The sequence below is a fragment of the Odontesthes bonariensis genome, chromosome 6, assembly GCF_027942865.1.
Source record: "Odontesthes bonariensis isolate fOdoBon6 chromosome 6, fOdoBon6.hap1, whole genome shotgun sequence".
Classification (NCBI taxonomy): domain Eukaryota; kingdom Metazoa; phylum Chordata; class Actinopteri; order Atheriniformes; family Atherinopsidae; genus Odontesthes; species Odontesthes bonariensis.
Genome location: NC_134511.1, coordinates 22,075,730 through 22,100,958, shown reverse-complemented (window position 1 = coordinate 22,100,958; position 25,229 = coordinate 22,075,730). Strand labels below are relative to the sequence as shown.

At 41.3% G+C, this 25,229-nt stretch overlaps 1 protein-coding gene across 2 annotated transcripts; it reads right to left on the bottom strand.

Annotated features, from left to right (window-relative positions):
* Positions 1-649: 649 nt before the first annotated feature.
* On the bottom strand, positions 650-24,769 carry hip1rb (huntingtin interacting protein 1 related b). 2 transcript variants are annotated; one of them, XM_075467904.1, is made up of 32 exons: positions 24,468-24,769; positions 14,716-14,779; positions 13,823-13,965; positions 13,473-13,529; positions 13,296-13,376; positions 13,108-13,184; positions 12,866-12,927; positions 11,969-12,109; positions 11,790-11,847; positions 11,289-11,364; positions 10,832-10,999; positions 10,697-10,752; positions 10,515-10,587; positions 9,939-10,122; positions 9,767-9,855; positions 9,550-9,666; positions 8,018-8,119; positions 7,664-7,858; positions 6,926-7,073; positions 6,672-6,758; positions 6,449-6,556; positions 6,173-6,309; positions 4,452-4,562; positions 4,256-4,314; positions 4,081-4,111; positions 3,866-3,928; positions 3,639-3,739; positions 3,379-3,484; positions 2,424-2,547; positions 2,272-2,333; positions 1,906-2,136; positions 650-1,815 (listed from the first exon to the last, which is right to left on the bottom strand). In XM_075467904.1, the coding sequence occupies exons 1-32, from the start codon at positions 24,558-24,560 to the stop codon at positions 1,807-1,809; spliced, it is 3,213 nt and encodes a 1,070-aa protein (XP_075324019.1). In that variant the 5' UTR covers positions 24,561-24,769; the 3' UTR covers positions 650-1,806. The 2 variants fall into 2 exon arrangements, with proteins under 2 accessions (XP_075324019.1, XP_075324021.1); XM_075467906.1 differs by having other exon boundaries at positions 10,697-10,749.
* Positions 24,770-25,229: the final 460 nt, after the last annotated feature.

Below are 25,229 nucleotides of genomic sequence, written 5' to 3'. Positions count from 1 at the left end.
AGGCGAGGCAAGAACGCCTAATGTTACCACAGAATAACAATAAGAACACCCTATTAAAGATACATTAACCTGTGAATCGTAGACTAATCATGTTACTTTAAGTCATCGCACTTCGACAGCTGCTGCTCGCAGAGAAGTTTGAAGAAATTCTGATTTTTACAATCGCTTTTAAAGGTAGCAATCCTCCTGCCAAAGTTCTACTGCGCATGTCAAAATGTTAGTACATAACCTTCTATGCTCATCATTTAGCTTTTAAAATATCCCTCCAATATAAGTCGCTAGAACTTAAGGGTACAAGTTTTAAACAATACATACAACAAAATGTGTTTAAATCAATTGAAATACAAGATCAAATACAAACATTTGCTACGTATTTAAAAATATTTTTAAAACTTATTATTAGTACAGTTCTTTTTAGCAATTTTAGTTACAGGCTCTAAATAGTCAACTTTTAATCCTTCTGGCCTGACACAGTTCTGTTTAACTTGAACTAAACTGTATATTATCTGCTAAAGGATTTGGTCAATAATGGCTTTGAGAAATTATACCCAACATAACACATATACACACACATTATTTTTTATATATATATATATATAAATAAATAAATATAAAAATAAATTCAGAAATTAAACAACAAAACGCCACACTAAATCACACATTTATTGTTTATTTGTCTGACATTTACACTTCTTACAAGGATAAACCACCAGTATATTTACTAAAATATATTAATAGATCTGAGTGTATAAAGACATTTTGTGCAGAGGAAAGGACAGAACATAAAAAGATGCATTTTAAGACCCTGTAAGAAAGGCTCCCAGAGGCAAAGAGGACTTGAACAAATAGATGATGTGGAAAAACTAACCCTAAACCTTTGTATTCAGCCTACAAGAAGCATTTGATAATCGAGGACACCTAAATCCAATATCTTTGTGCAAGCATCAAGTCTATCTATAAACTTTAACATAGTTTCCAGGTTCTCCTTTCATGATGTGACATTCAAGAGATAAGTGTAGTGTGAGTTGCACTCTCCTATACAGACTGTATATGTTTACAGGTATATTTTAATGCACTGGTAAAATACATTTAAAAGGCCTCTGAGATAATTTTGTATTGTTGAGGAAAAAGCTATTTTGCAAAGCAAGAGGTATGTCAACCCTTTGCAGCAATATAGACGCACAATTGGCGATTCTTCCGTTTCGTTAACCACCCAGCACAACATAAATAACAATACAGCAAAGTGTACATTCAGAAAAAACGTGACTCCTCTGTAGTGAACGTTCAAAACAGTGTGCAAAAAGGTATGCTCTAAACTTGATAAAACTCACTGCTGACCTACAAGTACAAGATATGCTGTTGATTTGTGGTCATTATTAATGTTCATGTTCTAAATTAAAAAAAAAAAAAAAAAAGGAGCACTAGTACTTAATCAGTTAAAAAATTAGCAATGCAAAAAAAGAAGATTTTCAAATAGTTTAAAAGAAAATAATTATACTTTTGTTTTTAATGCCAGAGATTAAAATAAAGGGTAATACCTTAAATGTGTATTTACATTAAAAACGAAGGGACAAAGACAGCGTATCCTCTACAGGCATCGAGGGTAAAAAAAAAAAAAAAAAGAACAGGCTTCTGGTCCATCTTGGCGGAAAACAAACAAAGAAGTAAAGGAAAACAGAAGCAGGATGACACAGAGGATTGTCAGTATGCAACTTAAAGGAACTATTTGTTCACAAAAAGGCAATCCGTCTCTTTTCTAGATCCAGCCATCCTGTAGTGTTTCATTCTCGTCCTCTGTTCAAGTGTTTACTTAAACTGCAACATAAAAAGAACAGAGAAGAGTTACCAACAAGTCAAGCTTTTTTTTTTTTTTCTTCCCATCATTCAGCTCTTCATAAACCTTACCAAGGCTTTGGGTGGGATGTTGGGCTTTTGTGCCAGCGCAGGTTTCTTCATGAGAGCAGGCTTGCTGGGTTTCGGTGACATAGTGACGGGATGGACCAGCGAGTGCGTTTCGCCGTTCCCCTCAGGAATCTGTACCGAGGGAACTCCAGCCACGTCGTAGTGCTTTTTCCTCAATTCACCCAAACGTAGGCGCTCATTCTCCAACTGACTTTCCAATTCCAGCACTTTCACCTGAGTAGAGAAACAAACAGGTCACTAAAAACAAAAAGTTGAAGGCCAATGTCATTAGAAGAGATTGTTTCAGGCGATGCTTCACTGCGATTATGAGGAACAATGACCCGTTAATGTTTAAGTAAGACAACTCACCTGTGACTCCATCTCTTCTTTCCTCAACTTGATGAGGGACATCCCAGAGAAGTCCATGGTATCTGCTCATTTGAGGCGTATAAACAGAAATATTAGGCAGATGCTCATCACAGTTTGTGATTGTTTTGTACACGTAATCGAACTGTGCTCGCCTTTGTCTTCCAGATGCTCCTGGCCCGTCTTTGTGGAGGCCACCACATTAGCTGCCATCTCATTGACATGGCGAGAAGCCTGCTGGAGGCCTGACAGCTTTATACTGTTGCGATCGGCCTTAACCTGAGAGCAAAGGAGAGTGGTAAAGTGAGACCAGGGGTGATTTCCTGATGGCAGGTTTAGTGGAAACCTTTGGGTAACTCTCTTTTTGACTCCCCTGTTCCAAGTCTGAAGAATCAAGAATCAAGAATCTTTATTGTCCCTATGCACGCATAATGAAATTTAGTTCAGGAGCCCTTGGCTTTGGATACACAAAAGATATAACAGTATAAAGATATCTAAATAATATACAAGAGAATAAAAATAGTAAAAGTTAAAGTAAAAAGTTCCAGTGCAGGGAAGCAGTTCCGACACATTTTAGTAGTTTTGGTCTTCAGAATCAAAGCACTGGGTAGATATTACTTTGTTACCATTAGACTAACGACTACCAGCAATCAGCTCAAAGTAAAATCAATCAATTGTGTAAAAATGTGGTCACTGAGGCAGCTTTCAGGTTATTAAAAAGTTTCCCTCCCAAGGAACATTCAAATGATGGTAGTTATCATTGTTGAACAATCCTTAATAACTTTAGACACATAAGACATTGATGAGTTAATCATTTGTAAAGTTGCAATTGGTTGCACTGGCAAAAACATTCCCATCGCAGTTGGCATATAGATGTAAATATGTCTGAAGGGAGATTATTATGGTGCTGCTGAAACTTTCAAGACTCTAATGACTCTAATGGCAAAGCAAACAATTGTATTATAACTTTTATTTGGTTAACTTACAACAAAAGAATGTTTCAGTCATACTCCCACCTTACAAAAGTACATAATTTAAGAGCCATTACTTTAAAGGACATGAACAAAAGTGCAAATTATACCATTACCTTCTCACAAATTAGACAATTACCTTGGAGGCAGCGACAAGCTGCGCTGTGCTTGCAGCGATCTCATGAGAGCAGACAATCAGCTCCTCGTATTTGCCCGTGTGCAGCACCACTTTATCAGCAGACTCTCTGTGAAGGTTAAGACATGATAATTCTTCAGCACGTCTAATCACTGTGTTAGTTAAGATGCCACACACCATTTTAACATCGATAGATTGTTCCCTGGTGTGTCCTGACGCATGAGTTTGATAACAGTAAAGCAAGAATATAAACTGGAACTTACACCATCTCTGTGGCTCCCCATCCAACAGCCTTGGCAGCAGAGATGAGTCCCTCAGTCCAGCGAGAGTTTCTAGCATAGAACTCTTTCATAGTTGCTGCACCCTTCAGGAGGAAAATGTCAGCTCAGTTAGATAATATTTCTGAATGGAACAAAACAGCTCACATCACATTCAAAAGGAAATAATAAGCTGCCTCTTTTGGATTCAAATTTCGAGCAGGATGACTCACCCTCCCACTCTCGACAATCTCCTTCTGCAGTTCTGTGGATGCTACGATCAGCATGCGGATAGCCTGAGGGAGAGTGGGAGAGTGACAGAGAGATAGAAGAAGACAAAAAAACATCCCACATATGTTCCCTGGGATTAGGATGAAAGAGAATATACAGCATGTTGGAAAGTCTATGGTATTTTGAAAATTAGTTAAAAGAAAGAGCAGCACGGTACCTTCATCAGATCAGTGCAGCTGAAAAGGATTCTGGAAAAAAGATCGAAAAAACAGTGGAACAGGGATTTAATCTAAGTTAGAAATAAAATTACTGGCCTAATGAGAACATTTCCATTTCCATTACAAAGAGTTTAACAAATTGATTTAGATACACAAAATCCATAAAGAACAAACCTTTCATTGACTTCCAGTTTAACTCCTGATGTGTCTTTTCTTGCCTGATTCATCATTTCCTAAATTCCAAACCATATATGACAATTATAGTCTACAATAGAAAAAACTGTACAAAGTTATAGGTCTGTTCATTGAAGATGAAAAATAGCATATACAAAAATATATTCTAAAGTACGGTAAGATGTACAATACTTACATCAATCCTGCGGACGGCCTCCTCAATAGCTGCGGATGTTGCAGCCATTTCTTTGTCGACCAGATCCCCCAGCTCTTCCTGACGAATATCCATTCCTTTCGGCCGCAGCTCCTGGGAAAATTGGGAAAAACGATTAGTTATAATAATAAAAGGAAAATACAAGGAGTTAAAACACATGATAATAGTGAAACATGACAAACTAGACATTCATTATAAGTCTCAAAACATTCTGAACACTGCACAACCTTCAAATAACCGAGCCTCAAGTAGAAGCCTTGCAAACTAAATCGTAAATATAATCTCATAAAAATGTTTTTTTTTTTGTTTTTTTTTAAAAAAAATCACTTGCGTGACTTGGCAACTCCACCCACAGCATAAGAACACTTTGAATGCAGAGCACATTACTCTCATTACTCAGACCACATGCAGAGATGACCAGGGCCAGGGCCACATGCTTTTGGTAGTGTGTATTAGAAGGGGCCTGGGCCATAGTGAAGGACTGACTGTTCAACCGACTTGCCTCTTAGTAAGCAGCAGCAAGGTTTGCTTTAGTGGCTTTTCTGTCTGGTGTCAAGAAATAATTTATTTTGTGTTTAACCAACTCTAAACACACTGCATATATACTTCACACAAAATGTTTTGCGTGTCATTCGAGTGTGTTTTTCTTTTTGACCACGAGCGCTCATTCGAGACGCTTTCTACCACAAGGTGTGAGCTGGTGCACTGCTAATGTTGGGTGTGAAGACGCCGGCTGTTCGGGCTGTAATATATCAAGTCGACGTAAAGAAACAACACTGACGAGAGGCCCGGTACTGGGTGCTATAAAACACACACACACACCTATCTGTGCCTGCACAGGAAGATAAAGCTTGCCCGCGCTGAAGCAGATGGAAGTAGCACGTAATAGATTAAGAGAAATTAGAAGATAATGTAGATTTAGAAATAAACAAATAAACATAGCAGCACGTGCTCTGTGTTTTTCATTATGTTAAACAGAGCTCGCCTCCCGAGTCATGATTGTTCTCTTCAATTTCTTCACTCCACATTGACATTTTCTTGTTTGTTGTTTTGGAGAAATTAAGATGACGCAGAACGAAGAAATTGTGTCTGAGACATGTTAAGATAGGCGTCAACTTCCTGTCGTCACTGCCGCCCACCTTTCTTCCCACCACGCTGAACAGTCAACGACAGTGAGCTCTCTCTCCATGATAGCCAAAACAGCTATTCTACAAGTTGAATCAGCTGCAAAAAACAGCTGATGAACAGACATACATAGATGCTCCAGACATGCCTGATGACCGATTATCAGCTTGGTTCAATATGCTCCTTACTCAGTTTACAATCCACAGATTCAGGAGAGTTTGTTTATTTATTTTTAAACATTTTATGTCCTTCTCTTTAATAGCAGTAAGGTAGTTAGTTAATCCATCAGTAATACTAGATCCACTCGCATGAAGTCCAGTCGAATTTTTTTTCCAATTTTAGGGTTAGTTCATTTAGCTTTACCGTAATTTAATTTAGGATGAAACATAATACCTGTGGGTTACCTTTTGTTGTTACTTCAAACAAGAAGCGGTATGAAATATTAAAAGGGCTAAATAAACTCTTATATGCAGCCCTGGTTTGTTTGAAGCAGATCTACATGAGGTTTCTGCAGACAGTTGCCCCTTTCAGGGGCCCTAATCGGTCTTTATTAACTTAAACGCTGTGTTTTGTCTCACCTGACCCAAGTGCATGATCTTCTGTATGATAATGCGAATGGAGGCTGGGTCTGCTCTCTGGAGGGTGGTCTTGGACTTCAGTTCCCTCAGGTACTGCACACTCTGCAAGGCACAGCCTCTGCAGTTCTCCGTCAGTCCTGCAGAGGGTCAAAGGGCAGAGATATTTTTTAATAATGCTGCTTCTACAGAGCTGGACATAGAAAAATTAAATGTAGGATTGGTTTTGCATGCCAATAAATGTTGGGAATGTACTATCTAAAAGAGAATGTTTCTTACGATCTGCATGGTCTGTGGGTGCCATGTGCGCTGTAGCACTTCCATTAATAATCGTGTCTGCAGCCAAGTGGGAGAACTGGGTCAGAGCCCTCAGCAGCCCTCCAGCATCTGGTTACAAGAGCATACAGTAAGAGAGCAGCAGGTCACGTTATAAAACCTAACAAAAATTACAGTGTCGTGAGGTTAACTGGATCAGGCAAAATCAGAAGCTGAGGAAGTTTACCTTCCATGTTAGTCAGATAATCTGCATGCCCCTTCTTCATTTTGTCGATGGAGCCCAGCGTGGCCTCTGCCCGACTTATGAGGTAATCTGTGTTTGGAGAAAAATCAGAGGAGATAGAGATAGTAGATACAATGCTGTAAAAGAGCAACTAGCTAATCCACATATTCTTAATTCTAGACATTTTCAAATTCTTGTTTTAAAATTTCTTTAGAATCTGTTTATTGTGGTTATAAACAACAGAACAGCCGTCAGACCTGGAGAGCTGGTACAGCGTACGTGGAGGGGATCATCCAGCTTGGCGACAGCATCTTGGATGATGTTCTCAGCCTCTGTGATGGTACCCTGGAGTAAAGCAAACTGCTCCTCCAGAAGCTTCTTCTTCATCTGTTCCTCTTGATTTGTCTACATGCAAGTGCAAAAACATTCTTCTATCTATAAATACATTTCTATATTAATCCAGAATTAACATCACACATTAAATTCTGTCGTTTTTGGAAAATAAAGACTTGTCCGATTTCCCCGCCCCTCCCTTGACATCTATAACTTTATTCTGATGCCTCAACATAAAGCATGGAGATCTTTAACCCATTTTTGACTAGTTAAAAAAAAAATAGCTCTGCATATCTTAAACATTATCATGAAAAGTTTCAAATGCTATGCATGCCATTGCTCATGCAAGACTTCCCCCTTTGGATACTGGCCAAGTATAGTGTTTGCCAAATGTTAGTGCTAGCGGAAACAAAGGCAGCTGATGGTTTGGATAAGATTGTTAGAAAAACATAAGAGTGCTTATTCTTCACTCAATGACTCAGGCTGCAGTAAAAAACAACAAAAGTCAGAGTCCAGCGACTTTAGTAGATAAATAATAATAGTAATTAATGCCCACTTCACCCAACAGGAAAATTTCAATATCAAAACGATTGAGTAAGTGCCAACAGAGAAGACAAATGTGCCGTTCATGCCCCGAGCTGGGCTCCAGTGTCCTGACTGACCTTCTCCTTCAGCTTGCCCTGCAGCTCTCCCAGCTCCCTGCCGCTCCTCTCTCGCTCCTGCTGAAGTGATGACTGCTGCACCTGTGCCGCCGACCGGAGAGATGACAGCTCCGCCTCTTTCTCACTCACAGATCGCATCAAACGCTCCTTCTCAGCCTGCAGAGCCGTCATTGAGCTGTTCATTTGCTCCGAACCCTGGCGAAAACACAGAGTGATGAGGAGGGCCAGAAGAGACAGATGGCTGAGAATGGAGTGTTGGAGGGAAAGTCCTTCCAGAAATGCCTTGTGCCTCTGAGTACTACATGATAATGAATTAGCTGGGCATAATTAGGGTTTTTACAAATGCAGACTCACCTTCTCGCTGTTCTGCAGAGTCGCCTTGATGCGCATCACTTCTGCCATCTTCTCTTCCAGCTCTCTTTTCAGCCTCTCCATCTCAAACTTCTGTTCTTCCAACTACAACAGCAATAAGCATATATATATATATATATATATATATATATATATATATATATATATATATATATATATATACACATACATACATACAGTGCACAGTGAAAATGAGTACACCCCTGTTGAAAAGTAACATTTTGAACAATATTTTAATACACACACAAGTTATTCCCAAAACGTGCATAGAGTAAGTTTAATACAACATCTGTTCAGCTTACAACAGAAAAGAAAGGTCAATAATATAACTTAAATGACATATTTGTCCATTTTTGTGAAATTATGCTGGTGCAAAAGTGAGTACACCCCTATGTTAAACTCCCTGAGAATGGGCCGTGTTGGCCCGAAATGTCATGAAATGAAAAGGCATTAAAAGGGAGGTCATCGTTGTGCGTTTCATCCTTGCCTTACATTGAAATTTTACATTTTGAGTCTGCACCAGGCTAAAAGAGACGTGTGTGAGATTTGACTGAAATCCTATGGAGAGTATCATGATCTGCTTCAGTAGTCACAGTACATGTTGACAAGCATGTTTCTTTTGGTGAAATTCAGCTTCCTACTGTTGATGGCATCCATACAGCCCCAAACCATGTCACTCCCACTACTATGCTTGACTTTAAGCATGGGGCACTTTTCTTTGTACAAATCACTTTTTACCACCACACAGGCTTGACACCATCGAAAGCAAATTTGTTTATCATTGTCTCATCAGAGACAAACAAACTAAGGATATGGATTGCTGGAACCATGTCCTGTGATCTGATGACACCAAGATGAACAAATTTGCTTTCGATGGTGTCAAGCATGTGTGGTGGTAAAAAGTGATTTGTACAAAGAAAAGTGCCCCATGCTTAAAGTCAAGCATAGTAGTGGGAGTGACATGGTTTGGGGCTGTATGGATGCCATCAACAGTAGGAAGCTGAATTTCACCAAAAGAAACATGCTTGTCAACATGTACTGTGACTACTGAAGCAGATCATGATACTCTCCATAGGATTTCAGTCAAATCTCACACACGTCTCTTTTAGCCTGGTGCAGACTCAAAATGTAAAATTTCAATGTAAGGCAAGGATGAAACGCACAACGATGACCTCCCTTTTAATGCCTTTTCATTTCATGACATTTCGGGCCAACACGGCCCATTCTCAGGGAGTTTAACATAGGGGTGTACTCACTTTTGCACCAGCATAATTTCACAAAAATGGACAAATATGTCATTTAAGTTATATTATTGACCTTTCTTTTCTGTTGTAAGCTGAACAGATGTTGTATTAAACTTACTCTATGCACGTTTTGGGAATAACTTGTGTGTGTATTAAAATATTGTTCAAAATGTTACTTTTCAACAGGGGTGTACTCATTTTCACTGTGCACACATATATATATATATATATATATATATATCCATGTTCCTGTAGCAAAGCAGCACCAACCTTCATATCAGCGTCCTGTTTTATCCGATCCACCTCAAAGGACAGCTGCTGTTTGTTCCTCTCCACTTCCTCCTGGGTCTGCTGGGTTGCTGACAGCATCTTCACTGTGTCTGCACTCTGTTAGCACATTAACACATTTACTGTTACTACACACAGCCAGGTGCCGACATGTAACTGAAAGCAAACAACTCTGGGCGGGTCTGGAGTCTGTCGGTACCCTTCGGAGTAGTTCTGCATGGCTGGTCACCAGTTCTGTGTGCTTCTCTTTCAGCTTGTTGTACCGCTGCTCTGTGGCCTGTGCCCTTTCTGTACAGAGAAGAGAAATGCGTGTGTTATCCTGCTCACGATAAAAGCCCTTTCTGAACGAGAGTGCGAATCGAACGTCTTACTGTCTGCCTCTATGAAGGTGGTCTGTAGGCTCTCGTGTTCGGCGTTTCGGTGGCGGGTTGCCTCCAGTTCCATGCGCAGCTGTTCATTTTCCACAAGGGCACGTTGTTTCTGCATTCGCTGCTCCTCTAGCTCTGCCTCCAAACTGTTGATTTGGGACTTGAGTTGTGTGATGTAGCGTTGAGCCTTCAGGAAGGGAGCAGAGATTTAAATTCAGGAGACGCTTTCATGGGTTTCCAAACAGTTTATGAAACATAATGATAGATTATTAAAATTCTAATTAATTTCTTTTGCAGAATTGCAGAGAGTAAAAAAACAAAACAAAACACGGAAGTGTGAAGGGGTGGTGAAAAAAAAGCAAGAGGTTGCAAGCAGGGGTTGTATCTGTGATGTCAAGTGGGTTGCCGTCACTTCCTGTTCAGAGGCTACTTGCCACATTCTACATGTTGGGAGCAGCGTTTGCATCCACCCAACACATGACCCAGATTCCTTTATGCACAGATAATCGTGCTCCTCAGATGTCGCTTACACAGAAAATAGTTGGAAACTCAAGCAAAAGGCTTCTCAAAAGTCCTTACCTCAGCTTTGACTCTCTCAAGTTCTGCTCTCAAAAGCTCAAGTTCTGACTTCAAGCTGTCAATTTGGAGATCTCTGCCAGACAAAAGAAGCCACCGTCACAAGCAAGAACCAAACCATTTAAAAAATAAAAAAATAAAAAAATTAAAATCACAGGTTAGAGGAATAAAAGAATCTGGCTCACCTGTCATCAAAGCCTCCATTTGGTGGTCCAAATGCCTGATCAAATATGTCCATCTGCTGAGGAACAAAAATACATATTCATGAACACATATATGACAAAAAGTTTCATCAGTAAAAAGTAACTGGTGTACCATACCTGTGGCTGTGTCTGGATGCTCGATGTTGAAACGTCGCTGACCTCGATGAGTGGCTCTGGGTCATCATCATCCTCGTCTTGTTGCTCAGATTCATCGTCATCAGGAATGACCACTACTGGCTTGACGTGTTTGGCCAGTGAGGCTGCATGCAGGAAATTAGGTGGGGACTGCAGAGGAGCACATACATTAGGTACTGAAACAAGTAACAGTATGCCATCATGATCTAATGAAGCAGAAACTAAAATTTTGCTTTAAAGGTCTAAACTAACATTGTATTTTTTTTTTTTTTTTTAAATTAAATTTTTTTTTTTTTTTTACAAATTTCAACAGAACAAAGGAGTCTACGCAAAGAGTCTGTTAATTTCCCCAGTTTGCAGGCAGCAGTAACAGTGTCAGGATTATTATTAAGCCTATGATATCCAAAAATGGAGGCTCCCTGTCCCTCTGTGCTCTTACATCAGGCAGCCTGGGGATCTGGATCAGCCTCTTGAAGAACAGCATGTCTCTGGTTTTATTGAAGAAGCTCTTCAGGCTGTGTGACACGAGAGACACAAGTTTAACACCTCAATTTAAAACTCAAAAAATACACATCATACAGATTCAGGTTGGTCAAATTTTAAATTTATTCCTTAACACCTATGGGTGGCTTTTTTTGGAGGGGGTCATATAGCATACTGCAGATAAGGCAAACTGTGTCCTTTGTTCTAAAAGTGAAATGAAGCAATAGATAAGCTTAAAAATACACAGTTTGGGATGAATAATCACTGGACAACTTTATCTGAACTAGAGGCTGTGAATACAGCAGCGAACAAATACTAACAAAAAGGTGGGGGATGGTTACATTTACATTGGCTTAAAGACCTGCAGGGATTGGGTGTGGCAAGCTTATGTTTCAAACTTCATTGGATTTAAAATAAAAGGTCTTGTGATGCAGTCACTCTTTACTCAGTAAGTTACCTGCGGAACTGGTCATGGAAACGATCGCGATGTCCTTGTAAGGTATCCGCTGGGAGACCTGAAATGATGAGGCATTAAGAGTCATATCTTGTATACTTCAGTGACATTCTGAATGTTTTCCTCAGATTTCAGAGCCTTGTGATGATGAAATCATTTTTCTGGGTAACCACCACCCTTACAGGCGTGCAGCTTGAAAAGCAGCTTGACGGTGAAGTGGTAGAGGTGGCTGCAGTCCTGGATGACCTGGATGAGTGGGGCCAGGCGACACTGGCCTGACGTGAGAGAGGAGATGGCGATGGATGTGTTCAGCTGCCGGATTACTAGGAGAGAAATCAGAGGCAGGGGCACAGACAGCATTTAATTTTCCTTAATGTGGATTTTCAGTCGCTTACTAAACATTCACCCGTTCACTTTCATTTTAGACATATCTGTAAAGTATATGCGATGCCCTTTAAAGGCTGGTCTCTTTTAAAAGATTTCAGTGCCTCATTGAATAATTGATGAACGCTCCTTGTGGGGCTTTAACGGACACAGAACACTACTGGTAGAATAAAGTCTGATTTGAGAGACTCAGCTGACAGGTGAAACCACAGCTACAAACACTTTCTCCAACGTGTAAACACGGCTAAAGAGATTTCGTGCATATGACACCAAAACACCGCGTTTACACAGACATTGCGACCACATCACATTCACAATACAGCAGCAAAATTTGTTTATAGTGTTTTGATCCAGGGCTTCCACCCTGGAGGCCTGGGAGGAACCATTACTGCCCAACAGGAGGAAGTCACTTTAAAGTGCTTTAATTGCAGGCATTTCCTCATCAGTGCAAAAACATGGAAACGAGGGGTGAAAATAGACCTCTTCTGCGGTCACATTTTAAAAATAAAAATGTGACCAAAGTCTGTGTGAAAACAGGCGGACCAAGACCTGCTCACGAGAAGCCTTTCTTAAAAGGCTCCTGGCTTTTTGTGAGTAAAAAGATCATGTCAGCAAGCAGCAGCCCTCGACTGTAGCTCAAGTTTCTCCTGCTAGGAAAGCAGGATAGGGAAAAGGTGGGAGGAGTTTGTGTTTACCTGTCTCAGCCAGCCGCAGCTCTGTGTCCAGGTAATCAAACACCTCCACTGTGAGCTGGAACCTGCAAGAGAGAAGTTGATACCTTCGTTACACAGAAATGAGGCGCCACTCTCTGAAATGAAACAGCAGTGAGGATGTCTGTTGTTATGAATAAAGTTGGATGAAAACAGCTGAGCTTGTGGTGGAGAAGACAAGGTTTAACACGTACTTCTGACATACATTTACTGTGTTTACTACTCACACATTATTAATGTCCGTTCCAGCAGTGCGCTCCAGAACTTCATCCGTGACCTCCAGGTTTGGTGGGATTTCTGAATGCTGCATTGAGGTGCAATTTAAGAGGTTTATGGCCAATCCCCATTAACAATGTGAATTTCTTCAGTACCGTTGTATTACATGTGTATGAAAAATGTCCAAAGACACATTTACCTTCACATGAAACTCCAGCTTTGTGCCGAGCAGATTGGTATAAAGAGCTACCAGCTGCCCATATTTGTCATGGAGGTGGCCCTGGAAACCACAAGAGCAGAAAAGCAAAAATTAAGTTGTGAAATTGAAAGGGAAAAAAAAAATAAAAAATACTGTCGAAAATATTCTAAAACTCACCCATAGTTTTCCAGTTTCAACTAAAGTACTGTGATGTCTCATGCAGTCCTGTAGAACCTGTGGAGGTGAAACCTTGAATAAACAACTGATAACACACAGAATCCTGCTCGTTTTGAACAAATCAGTTGTTTTGGGAAATGGGTCAATTTAAATTTGTTGTGTTTTAGCATTTAAAAAAAGGTCTCGAGGAGCTCACTAAAGCAGATTTGATTAATCCTCTCTAACAAGTTTGAGTTTTTAGGTTCACACTCCTATTGCTCATGTCTTTATTAATCTTTATGTCCCTCTCATGAGGCTGCAGCAGCTGGAGTTATACAGGGATTGGTAACAGGAAGAGTGAGGTGCCTTACATTTGGGTGCCCGTCACGCATGATTTTGTGCACCACGTGGCAAAACTTCCAGCTAAGGATGGAGCTGGTGGCCAGAGGAAAACCCTGTGCGTAAGACCAGAAGGTGTAAGCTCCCTTCTCCCTGTGTGTTCCCAGGATGATACCTGTTGTCATTGTTAAGGAAGAAGAAGAAAAAAAAAAAAAACACCACAAGATTGAGATTACGCTGGTAACCCATTCACTCTTCCTTAAACCTTCTGGTTATTCTACTCGCATACTGTTCAAACAGGAAATCTTTAAAAAAAAAAAAAAAAAACATTTTTCCAAAGTGCAATCTCGCGATGACTTTAAAAGTGTTGGAAAAAAAAAATTTGCGTTGTCATCACAAATGTTAACAAATTCCAAACCCGTCTCAGAGGAAGGAAACTAGTTGTTTATGGCTCTTACAGAGTAATCGTCACGTACAAATATTTACTCATGGATGGCCCCAGTGAGCATGCTCACACTTCAAGTCAAACTACATCAAATAGCTCTTTACTCCATCTTCTTCCCAAAACCCATTTTAAAACCGTTACTTGTAATCCCTCTCCACTTCTACAAAAAAAGAAGAAGAAAAAAGAAGCTATTCTGACCATACTGCTTTAAGCCAGTGAGCAACTAACCACTGCTTTGAAACTTAACCATCCATGCCTTTATCCAAATTTTAAACTGTTGCTTCTTAATAATCTGGGTTCTCATCATTTTGACCCAACCAGATGACACAGCTTTGCAAGACTGGAACTGTCTGTGCTTTGTATCAGTGCTGTCTCATTAAGAATAATCTGAGGACATTATAGGCTTTTTTTCCGCTGATTTTTTTCCATTTTTAAAAGAAAAAGAGGAAAACTATTGAAACCATTATTAAGGAAGGATACGTCGCGCATGCTTCTCCTTCACAGGCGTCTCAGTGGAGGTGATGGCTTTGCTGATGCTGCTGAGCTGAAAAGAGAAGAGTTTATGTTAGATTTTCTACATCTTTATTCTCCACTCACAAAAATGTGTTGTAGAACTTAAAAAAAAACATGTGACAATCAATATGTTCTCGTTTCATTTTAAACGAAGCATTAAAAAACAAACAAAAAAACCCAAAATGCATAGCAGCACAAACACAAGTTATGAAAAGTTCATGTTCATAAAGTGAAATATTGTTTCTTTGATGTGTTCATGGTTGGTCAGAAAAGGTTTTCATCTTATGTGTAGACTGATTTTTACTGATCGGTAGTCGATGAAGAACACTTATTACTTTCTTACTAATGTGAAACAACATTAAGGAAAAGGTGGCCTCAAGAAGAAATGAAAATGAGTCTCCCTGCCTGTAATTTATTACTAGCATCTTTGTAACTATATGTATCCAACCTTGTTTTTCAATATCTAATGCTACTTAATCTCCCTCGTTGGCCACTTTTGTGAAACAACAAAATCAATGTTTGTAGTACTTGGAGTTAGTATTGTATGAGAACTGAGATCAAAGCAGACCCTAAATGCAAAACGATAATGCCTCCAACTATGAGTGAAGTTGAGAAAGACCGAGCGTCATCACAGGACATAAAGCAAGCTGCTTTGCAACCTGTCCAGCAGGTAAAACCCGCATTGCAGATAAAGAGGTGGTTTTAGTCCGCCTCAGATACTGTGTATGCCAGCTACAAGATCAAAATCTGATTCTTGTGGCTGTAGGACTGGGCCAATATGATTAGATCACAGAGCCGTGGAACACAACCCCTCAGAACTGAGGGTCTTCTGCTTCTGCTGTCCCACCGAGGCACTCCTGTGAGACATTACAGTCAACCTCCAGGGTCGATGTCTTGTTTCTGACCGTGTCCTATTATCCATTTTAAAATACAGGCTATATTTTGTGTGGGCTTCTCTTGTTTTATAGAACAATCCTATCCATTAATAAATATCATGTTGAATAAAATCCCTCTTGAACTAATAAATCAATTTGGATTGCCTTTTTCTCAGAGCTAGAAATTTGGATTTTCTAGCTCTGAGAAACAATAAATAAATAAATAAAAATACTGAGCCGAGCACAAAGAAATTGCACATTTCTCAATTTGATACCAGGTATGTTTTTTTTTTTTTCAAAGTACCTTGTTATTGGAAATAAACATGCAGAAAACAAAGGCAGTGTTAAGATGTTATCTGACATCAGCCGAGGATGGGGATGGTTCTACACTGTGGCCCGAAGGTTAACTCATTGGTACCTGCACATTTTGAGCTGCACTTCCATGAAGATCATTGAAGATGGCAAATAGAAAAAAAAAAAAAAAAAAAACTTTGGTTGAGCTTTTCCAACAGATGTTGTTAAATGGTAAATCTCATTTTCACTCTCCTGTGTTTCAAAGTTGAATCGTCGACTAAAATTCATGCTGCAAAATTAAACCAACTACACGGAAAAGGAATGTAGAGCAACCGTTCTTTGAGAACAAACAAACATTGTTGACCACGATGTTGCCTTTTGGGAACACACGAGGAATTTAAATCACTCACTCACACAAACACATCATGATTACTTAATGATCAAAGCAGCGGCGAGACGGCACAATTATCCTGAACTACTGTGACGCCACTGGTGGCTAAATCTGGCTCCATAAAATGTGTGGCGGCCCTGCCCTGAGTCGCAACTTAGTGCTGTCATCTGTGTGAAAGAAGCGTTGATAAAGTCATAAACACAGTCCTGTGTCCCAGTGAGGTGTTGCAATCGACCAGATCGACAAGTCTTTGTTAAAACATGCAAAGCAAAATTGGGGGTGGAATTGAGGTGGAATGTGTGGGAGTCGTTATTTGATATAACCCTTACACACTAGCTTACAAATGAATGTCGTGCCTTGGTTTAAAAACCACACAACACGTACAGGTATCATTGGCAGAGGCCTTAATACATCATTACACAATAAAGCCTCTTTAATACATGAGAAACCTGGGAGTAAGCACTACGATCCTCATACACATAACCACCAAAACATAACTGGTTGAACAAGATAGCACAGAGAGGCTACTGTGCCTGAAAAGTGAGGCTCAGACTGAGAGTGGGGTGCGTTGGTTAAAAGGAGAGTCCCCCGCCTCCCTCTGACGCAAATTAACTGTGAGCCCCTCGTTTACACAGGGCAAGTGCAGGGGGCTAACGTGGAGGTTTGTGTGACAATGGGGGGTTTGTTGGGGAGGAAGGCCGACAGCTGGGGTAGAAGATTGGGTTGGATGGGGGCCGCGTTCTGGCACATCGATCCTGGCACAGAGGCCTCAACAGATGGCTGCTGAGCAGCGAGGCTGCAGGGAGACTCTCATAGGACATTCAGAATGGCTGTTGGTAAGAAAGCAGTGAGACGGGACAGAAAGGATGAGGACACTAAAAGGAAGGAGAGAGGTGCAGGGTGACCAGTCAGAATAAGAACATGATAACCAGCTTCAGTATAGCTGGTTTCAGGGTTACTGAATGGAGCAGTCCAGAGTAGACTACTTTATACTTCTTCTGTCAGGGCAACAAAGGAAGTAATGTGGACACTGGTCACACAGGGATCAAACTACCAACCCTTTAGTTATTAGCAGAGCTGCAAAAGTTGCTTTGGCCAAGTATTTGCCCAATATTTTATTCGGTCAACAAGATCATGTGAGCAAATATCAAAATGTTTTTTTTAACATTTAAGAAGCTGGTCTGATGGAAAGTCTGAATTTCTTAATTAAGATCAGACAGCAGATTAATTTAGTGCCAAACTAATATATCAACTAACTACTGGAATTATTTCACTAAAATTATGAAAAATGCTGTTTGCAAAGCTGCGCAACTACACACAATACTGTAACTCTTTAACACCAGGCCTCCATACAGCTGAGCCATTAACAGAGTCGCAGAAACCGTACGTCACGGTCGTACAGAACCCAAACCTTTCACAAACATAACGGTTTTGGGCTGCAGACATGCCTATAGTCGACTGTGTGATGCCAAACAACTTAGTGCTGCATCTGGCTCTAATGACACTAAACCCCCCCCACAAACAGCAGATAGGAGAAGTGAGGGAGGGACAGCCTGGACTAATCCGAGGCCTGCCATAAGGTCGGTTGCCGGCAAGCATTACTGTTGTACTCGCTGCAAGCTGCTTTAAAATGTGGAGTCTCAGCTTACCATCTCATCTCTGTTTTTTAGCAGCAAGTCCATTAAGTTGGTATGAAAGAGAGAGTGAAATGAATGAAGTCAAAGCATCCATGCAACACCTGAGCTGCCACTCGCTGGACACAATGCGCTAAGGCACTTCTTGTTGGTCTGATCAGCTTAATTCAACAGACTGCTGCAGGGGATCTATCTGACAAGGTCACACGCAGACTTCAACACAGCTCACACCCATTAGCTCAGGTTAAAGAGAGGAATCAAATTGGCAAGTACACCGAGAAATATCAACGGAGGAGAGGTGCGATGAAGGATAAAATATCTTTGACTTTATATCAAAAAAATATTTGCTTTAATATCATCTCTAAGATCAAATGGCTTTGCAGTGTTTCTTTATTAACTTGTGTTATTGTCCACCAATATGCCTTTTCCTCCAGCTATCTGCACAAGCATTTTAACAGAAGAGAAACTAGACAACGAGCCCACGAGCCACATGTGGTGTCCCTCTGATGCTTTGAAAAGCTATAGTCCCAAACAAAGCTGCCACATTCCTCTCAATACTAAAAACGAGCCATAGTAAAAATAACTTTGACACTTAACATGAACTTTTAACATACAGTATGCATATTCAACTTCACAAGAAGGAACACACAACACTGATGACAGCTATAGGGCGAACGAAGAACCAAAAACTAAAGAAACAAGGAAAAACATGTTTCTTAGAAAATGCTCACTTTGAAGGCAGAAAGACCTTACACAAAGGGAATGAAACGTAATGCGACCAACAGAAAATGTCAGCAGCAGTATGTATGGATGACCTTAAAAAGAGGCTGTGAATCAGAAGAACCACTGAACGTAGACACAAATGGAAGTCATGATGTCTTATTAGGTTACGACTCACTTTAACGCCCAATTGAATTATTAATATTACATTAAAACATTCAACAAGGCAAAAGCTGCTCTTCAGCAGCCAGACAGTTTCTAATGTGCTGAGCTGGTGAATTAGCTAATGATGAGCACATGATACTCATGGAAACCAGGCCTCAAAACCTATGTACACAGCTTAAAGGCCTACAGAAAGGTGATTTTTTGCACAAAACTGAAATGGCAGATCGATTCCTTATATACCATGGAATTTTTTTTTTATTTTAAAATAATTTTAGGCCCCTGGATAGTCCTGATTAGGCCCAATAAACTATCACCACATTTGACTCGAATTTGGCAAACTGGAACGACAGGTGCGTGACGTCACGAGTGCCAGCTGCTGGAACAACCCCTAGTAGTTCTAGTAGCGAAGCCAGCAGTTTGCCAGACCTGGACAGCTTCTTCACGGCAAATTTCGATGTGTGCCGCGGGACGTCGCTTGGAAATATAAAACGTTGGGTTCAGTGCAGTTTTTATTGCGAGTAGATATACGAAGTGTGTGTGTTGCCCTCAGCACCAGCAGCTCACACCACCGGGGACAGAGGAAGCAGAGAGACCCGCGGTCGGACAGGAATCCACCTGGCGGAGAGCGAACACACTCTCTGCCAGGTGGAGAGTGGAAATCAGCCGGCAGAGCGATCATGTCCACGTCGGGGCTCTTGATGATCGCTCTGCCGGCTGATTTCAGGGCAACCATCCCGCGGTGTGTCCGCTCTCCGCCAGGTGGATTCCCCCTGAGTGTCCGCACCGCAGGGAGCTGAACACGGCGGGATGGCTCCGGCTGATTTCACCAGAGAGGAGGCAGGCGGACAGGGAGGCACAGACACAAGTTCCGACCGCAGGTCTCTCTGCTTCCTCTGTCCCCGCAACATTTGAAACTTTTCAGGTGAGAAAGTAGTCGTTTAGATCCCCAACGTGTTGAAAACCTGACAAAATACCGGCTGTTTACCATTTTGTTCCGACGAATTCGGCGCTGCTAAAGCTAGCCGCAGTGAGCAACGCACTTCCGGTTATTTTGACAAAATAAAATACCCGTTGCCTTTTATCATAGGGAAAGCCATTACGTGCTGTTGTTTTGAAAACAGGAAGTGAACCTACCCTCGTTGTAGCTAGCTTGAAACTGCCGTTTTGACAGGAAATGCCGGGTTGCCGCCGTCCTGCAGTGCTTCTGTCTCGGCTTGTATGGTGTGCGGGGCAACTGATTTGTCACTCACAAAACAAGTTAAATTGTCGCTAGAGTCAGCCAGATTGAGCCCGAAAGTCGCTAAGTCGCTAGATTATTTTTTTTGTCGCCAGAGATGGCCAAAAGTCGCTAAATCGAGCGACAAAGTCGCTAAATTGGCAACACGGCAGCCAGGAAAAACCATGGCACTTGTGACGTCGCACGGAAGCCCCGCCCCCATTCTGGAATTCCAGGAAGGTTTCCTAGCGGCAAATTCAAAATCGCAAATTTCATGCGTTTATGAAATGTTTTGGTGTAGAGTCCAATGATCATTATTGTTCCTCTGTGTATGTATTATCATTATGTATTGGGTGTAGTGTCAGCTTTCTGTAGGCCTTTAAACTAAGATTACAAAGATCATCTAGCACACTGACATTCGTCTATTGTGAATGAAAAGAGAAGGATGTTACGGGCAGCATGAGGTTGGTTAAGTTTTGTACGAACAAAGCTGCTGATTTGTTCACAAAGACACACTGGGCTGTAGAAGTTTGATGACTAGAGATGGCTTGAAACGTTCTTTGTTGACGAATGTTGAAATACAGTGAAAACATAACCACGGTGCTATCAATGATGTCTCTACTCCCAGGCAGAAGTGACTGTGTTAATCGTCAGGTACTCCCAGACACCACCCCACCTCCTCATTCTCTCCCTCATGAGCGCTCGCTCAGGCAACAGGAGTGAGGGAAAGCAAACAAGAGTACAGACACACACCAACACAGATGACGCTGCGAGACACATTTCACCTTGGCACCGAGGTCAGCTTGAAAAGCGTAGGCAGCAGAGGAGAACAGAGTGAGAGTAACGAGCAGCAGAGGAGTTTCAATCAATTCAGAAGATGAATCAGCAGGACTGATAAACTCTAAGACAACAAACAAGCTCGGTACAGCCTCTTTAATTTAACAGGTTATGATCTCACCAGTTACTGAGCAGTACGCCACTTTAAGGTGCTGTTTACACATACCCGGGTATTTTGATAAACGCATATTTTCTAACCTTCGTTTTAAAAAAACCCCACGTCTACATTGATACGCTATCAGGAGCTGTTAAATTACGCCAAGCCTGACGGTGGCAGTGTTAGAACAATGAGAATTCCACACAAGCCAATCAGAAGCCTAATAGAGAACCGCTGACAGGAAGAACTTCCGGATCCTTTTCAAGAAGAAAATATGGCGCCAGGCTCATGTGTGTGGACTGATAGCGAGACTGAGCTACTTTTACACGTTGCGCTGGACTATAAAACTGCTAAAGCCGTGAAAAATGTCTTTATTGTTCAATACATTGTATGACTGTAATTTTCAAAATCACACAAGCGAGTATAGCTCTCAACAACAGAAATGCTGCTAGTACCTCCATGCTTGCCAGATAAACAATGAATGGCGTTATCACGCTAGAATCCTGCCAATATGGCGGATAGGGGCGGGGCTCTGTACTATGACGACAACTCCGCATTCCATTCCCAAAACTCCGTTTTTGTCTCTTTCAACCAGTTTACACACAAACGCTAAACGGAGTTTTTAAAAAAATCTCCACTTTAGCCGGAGTTTTTTTTTAGCTTCATTTTCGGAGGAAAAAACTCCGTTTGTGTATAAACGAAAGGCACAAACGAAGGGAAAGGTCTTTGTTTATCAAAATACCCGGGTATGTGTAAACAGCACCTAAATGTTGGATTTGTCAGACTGTGTTGTGAGTAATTAGACTGCTAGTGGGGGAGGTCAGATTCATCGTTGACTTGATTTGCATGCTGCCCAGTGAAGCCATTTAGCTGAGAAGTAGCAGCTCAAACCAGTTCATCTGTCCCCACTGATTGTGCTGTGAATTCAAGCAGCTCTTTGGCACTCGTCACACAACATAACTTGTGCAACTTCCATGTGTTTCACAGCATGGAAGACAATAGTTTTCAAAGTAAATTGCAACTATTCGTTGCCGTTATCAAATCTATCGATAGACATATTACTAATGTTACCGCTCCACTGAGGGAAAAGTCTGAGAAATGCAAGGGTCATTTCTCTTTCTCCACTTCACCAAATTATTTCATGTTGGTCCTGCTTAGTCCTGAAGTGACTTTAGAAACCCTTTGACCAGAGGTATACAGGAACCGCACAGTCTGCACAATCCTGCAGCTGACAAACACAGAGGAACAGAGCAAATAAGCCAATCAACAGTCGGACACTTTCAGTTCAGCTGCAGTTTGGCCACAGCCATGTTTGACAACCACTTGTTAGGATCACAGACTGTATATGGATGTATGAATGGAGACACCGAGTCTGAAATATGTAGCCAGTGCGTCTGCAATAACACCAACTTCAGCTCCAAAAGCCTCATGGCTGCAAGAGACTCCCAAAAAAAAGTTACATTCTCCTTTAAACTATTGTGTCATTGTGGTGTCTCTAGCTAAATTAACGCCTAATCAGCGTGGTCTTGTTCTAAATAATTCTATACTTAAGTATATGTTAGGCTTCGACGAGAGGAATTTTGGTTCATTACAGTTTAATGTATAACTCCGTCCACCTTTTGGTCCCAAAACAGTCTTCTGACTCCACCACTTCTGCTTTAAATTCTTCGTTCTTTCTCTGTTCACTTTATGCCACCAAACAGTTTTAGATGAGTGCAATTAGCATCTCTGGGCATTGTATTTTTACAGCAAAGTTCTATGGCTCTCCTTTTTCCATTTGACATTAAACCAAAAACGGGCCCACAACAATGCTGTCGTGTTTGGCTTTGCAACAAAAGCCATTAATTAAGCTTACGTTAACAGATGGTTACCGGAATTCAAGTTGGTTGAATATCACTGTCTCAAGCTCCAAATTTGGTGGCAATAAATCAAAGCACAAGACAGAGAAGCAAACTGCGGAAAACAACTTGGAAACAGGGATGGAAACATGTAGTTTCTCTTGGTTTCATCCAGCAGTTTTTATCCTCAAGTGAACAGAAACAGTTCAAATGATTATGCAAATCTAAACCAAATGAATTTGTTACGATCAGATAATTGCGACAGGCATAAACGGGAGCAGCAACTTAGCTTTGTCCGTCTGTATAACAGGTTTCAACCAGCATCACAAAACGACTGCTGCCATCCAAGCGTGGCACAACAAACCTTTGATGAGAAACAACAGCCAAGATCCGTGACTTTAGTGTATAATCACTTTTGTTTAGACTAAAAACATGTTGAAAATCTGGACAAATAGTTTCCTGACCGCCATACAACATCACATTAAAGCGAAACCTGTTTTGTCAGGATTTTGGCCTATTGAAAAAGTACTTAGAGCGTTGTGCCTTCAAATTCCACGGATGTACATTTGATTCTTGACATCTTATATATTTAATTTCCTTTTTACAAAGAAAGGCCCGAACTCTGCGGTTGAAGCGCCTCAGCTCCACCTCTCTACATGTGCTTCAGAGTCAACTGAAACATCGACGGAAACATACGCCCAGCAAAGCAAAAGCTCAACCCATTTCAGATAACAAAATACTGTGTGTGCTGAACATCCAGCCAGCTGCTCAGCAGTTTGCTTTGTTACTCATCCTGGTCCCACTCATGTTTCCCTGTCAGAACGGGGTGTGTGTGCTTTACTGTAGCTCTCAATGTGACTTGCTGCTTTAAGAATTTAGCCAACAATGTTCAAATTAAACGAAAGAAGCTCAAATTTCTCACAGTGGGTAATGCAGACGTCGTTTTTTATTTTTATTTTTGGGGGGGGGGGGGGGGGGGGGGCAGTTTAGTACACCCCCCTACAACTACAAAGCACCTGTTATATGAAGAATGAGCCCTTTTTCTTCAGTGCCCACATTAAAAAGCAAGAACTTTACTTAAGAGTAACGTGAAGAGGTTAAAGAGGCTTTATCCAGCAATGGGGCAGTTAAAAAGACATAAATAAATGCCTGTCATGGGGAGAAGGGTGGCCAAACAGGAAAGACGAAACAGACTTCAGTGAGGAATGAATGGCGTGGACTTTGCTGACTTCCAGTCTTAATGTCATGAGCGTCCACCTTGAATTTAAACAGGCAATAAATATCTTTTTTTGCCTGTTTAGTGGCCACTGCTGCTGAAACAAAAACGTGTTCACTCACTGCCAGCACCTCCGGTGATAATACATCTTCACATTCCTCCAGTTAAAGTTTCAGTGTGGAGCACATGATTCGACACACACAGTGAACATACATCGATGGCCTTTTTTTTTTTTTTTTTTTTTTTTTCTTAATGGCAATACATTAACCCCGCGCGACACTCTCTATTCCCATTAAACTCAACTTTCCACGTTATTTGGAGGGGGCAATTGAAAATGTGGCCTATGCGGTAAAGCCCCAGCAGGCCCCAATAAAGCACAGGTTTCCCTCCTGCATAAAGAGCTGGCCCGTTCTCTCCGGCTGTTTCTCATATTTACCTGCTGCTTGTCAAAATGATCCCTCTCTGCTCCGAGGCTGGCCTCGGTCCGCCTGCTTTTCACCCGCGAGGGCACCTGTCTTATGCTGTTCATCCTCTGGTTTCTTACAGTGACGCTTTCAGCGACAAATAATAATTATTCTTCCCCGAGTCCAACGACACGTCGGAATGAGCACAAAACGCAGCGGTTTCTTCCCCTATCTTGACTCCTGGCTGAGCGCGAGTGTTTCAGGGACATCTCCGAGCTGCGGCTTCATTGCTGCTGATTCCCCGCGGCTGCAGGAAGGAGGAAAAGCAAATGTGAGAGTTTGCTTTGCATTACGTAGACGGATCCTCCCCCAAAGGAGGGGGAAATAATCATCATGTCCTCTCAACCGACATCCTCCCACAGGCAGGTCGTTTTTTTGTTTTTGTTTTTCCAGCTACAGTCTTAACGCAGATCTGCTTTTCACCTGAAATAAGCCCAGTGTGATGTGTGTTTGGGCTCTTTTGGTCTCCTCTTTGTGTCTCTGAGCCGCTTGCAGTGACGCATTTCGGTAAAAATCCACAAGCATCGGGATTATTTGATGATTCTCTCTTAATCCTCAGATTGCATCTGAATCGGCGGCGATGACATAAACCAGGAAAATAAATTGTTATTTAAATCAGAGGATGTGGGTGGACTGAGACGATACTGAGTGACCAGCGGGTTTTACAAGTATCTTACCATATCAAATGAAATGGTAGCTTACTATTTTGCACATTTGTTCATTTTATGTCCCTG

Bases quoted from the DNA above. Each gene is read 5' to 3' on its own strand.
- hip1rb (XM_075467904.1), bottom strand. From the start codon at position 24,560: ATGAACAGCATAAGACAGGTGCCCTCGCGGGTGAAAAGCAGGCGGACC. The intron at 13,530-13,822 runs GTAAGGCACCTC...TCACCTCCACAG, and splicing joins TGCGTGACGGGCACCCAAAT to GTTCTACAGGACTGCATGAG. The intron at 2,548-3,378 runs GTAATTGTCTAA...CTTTGCTCTCAG, and splicing joins AGCTTGTCGCTGCCTCCAAG to GTTAAGGCCGATCGCAACAG.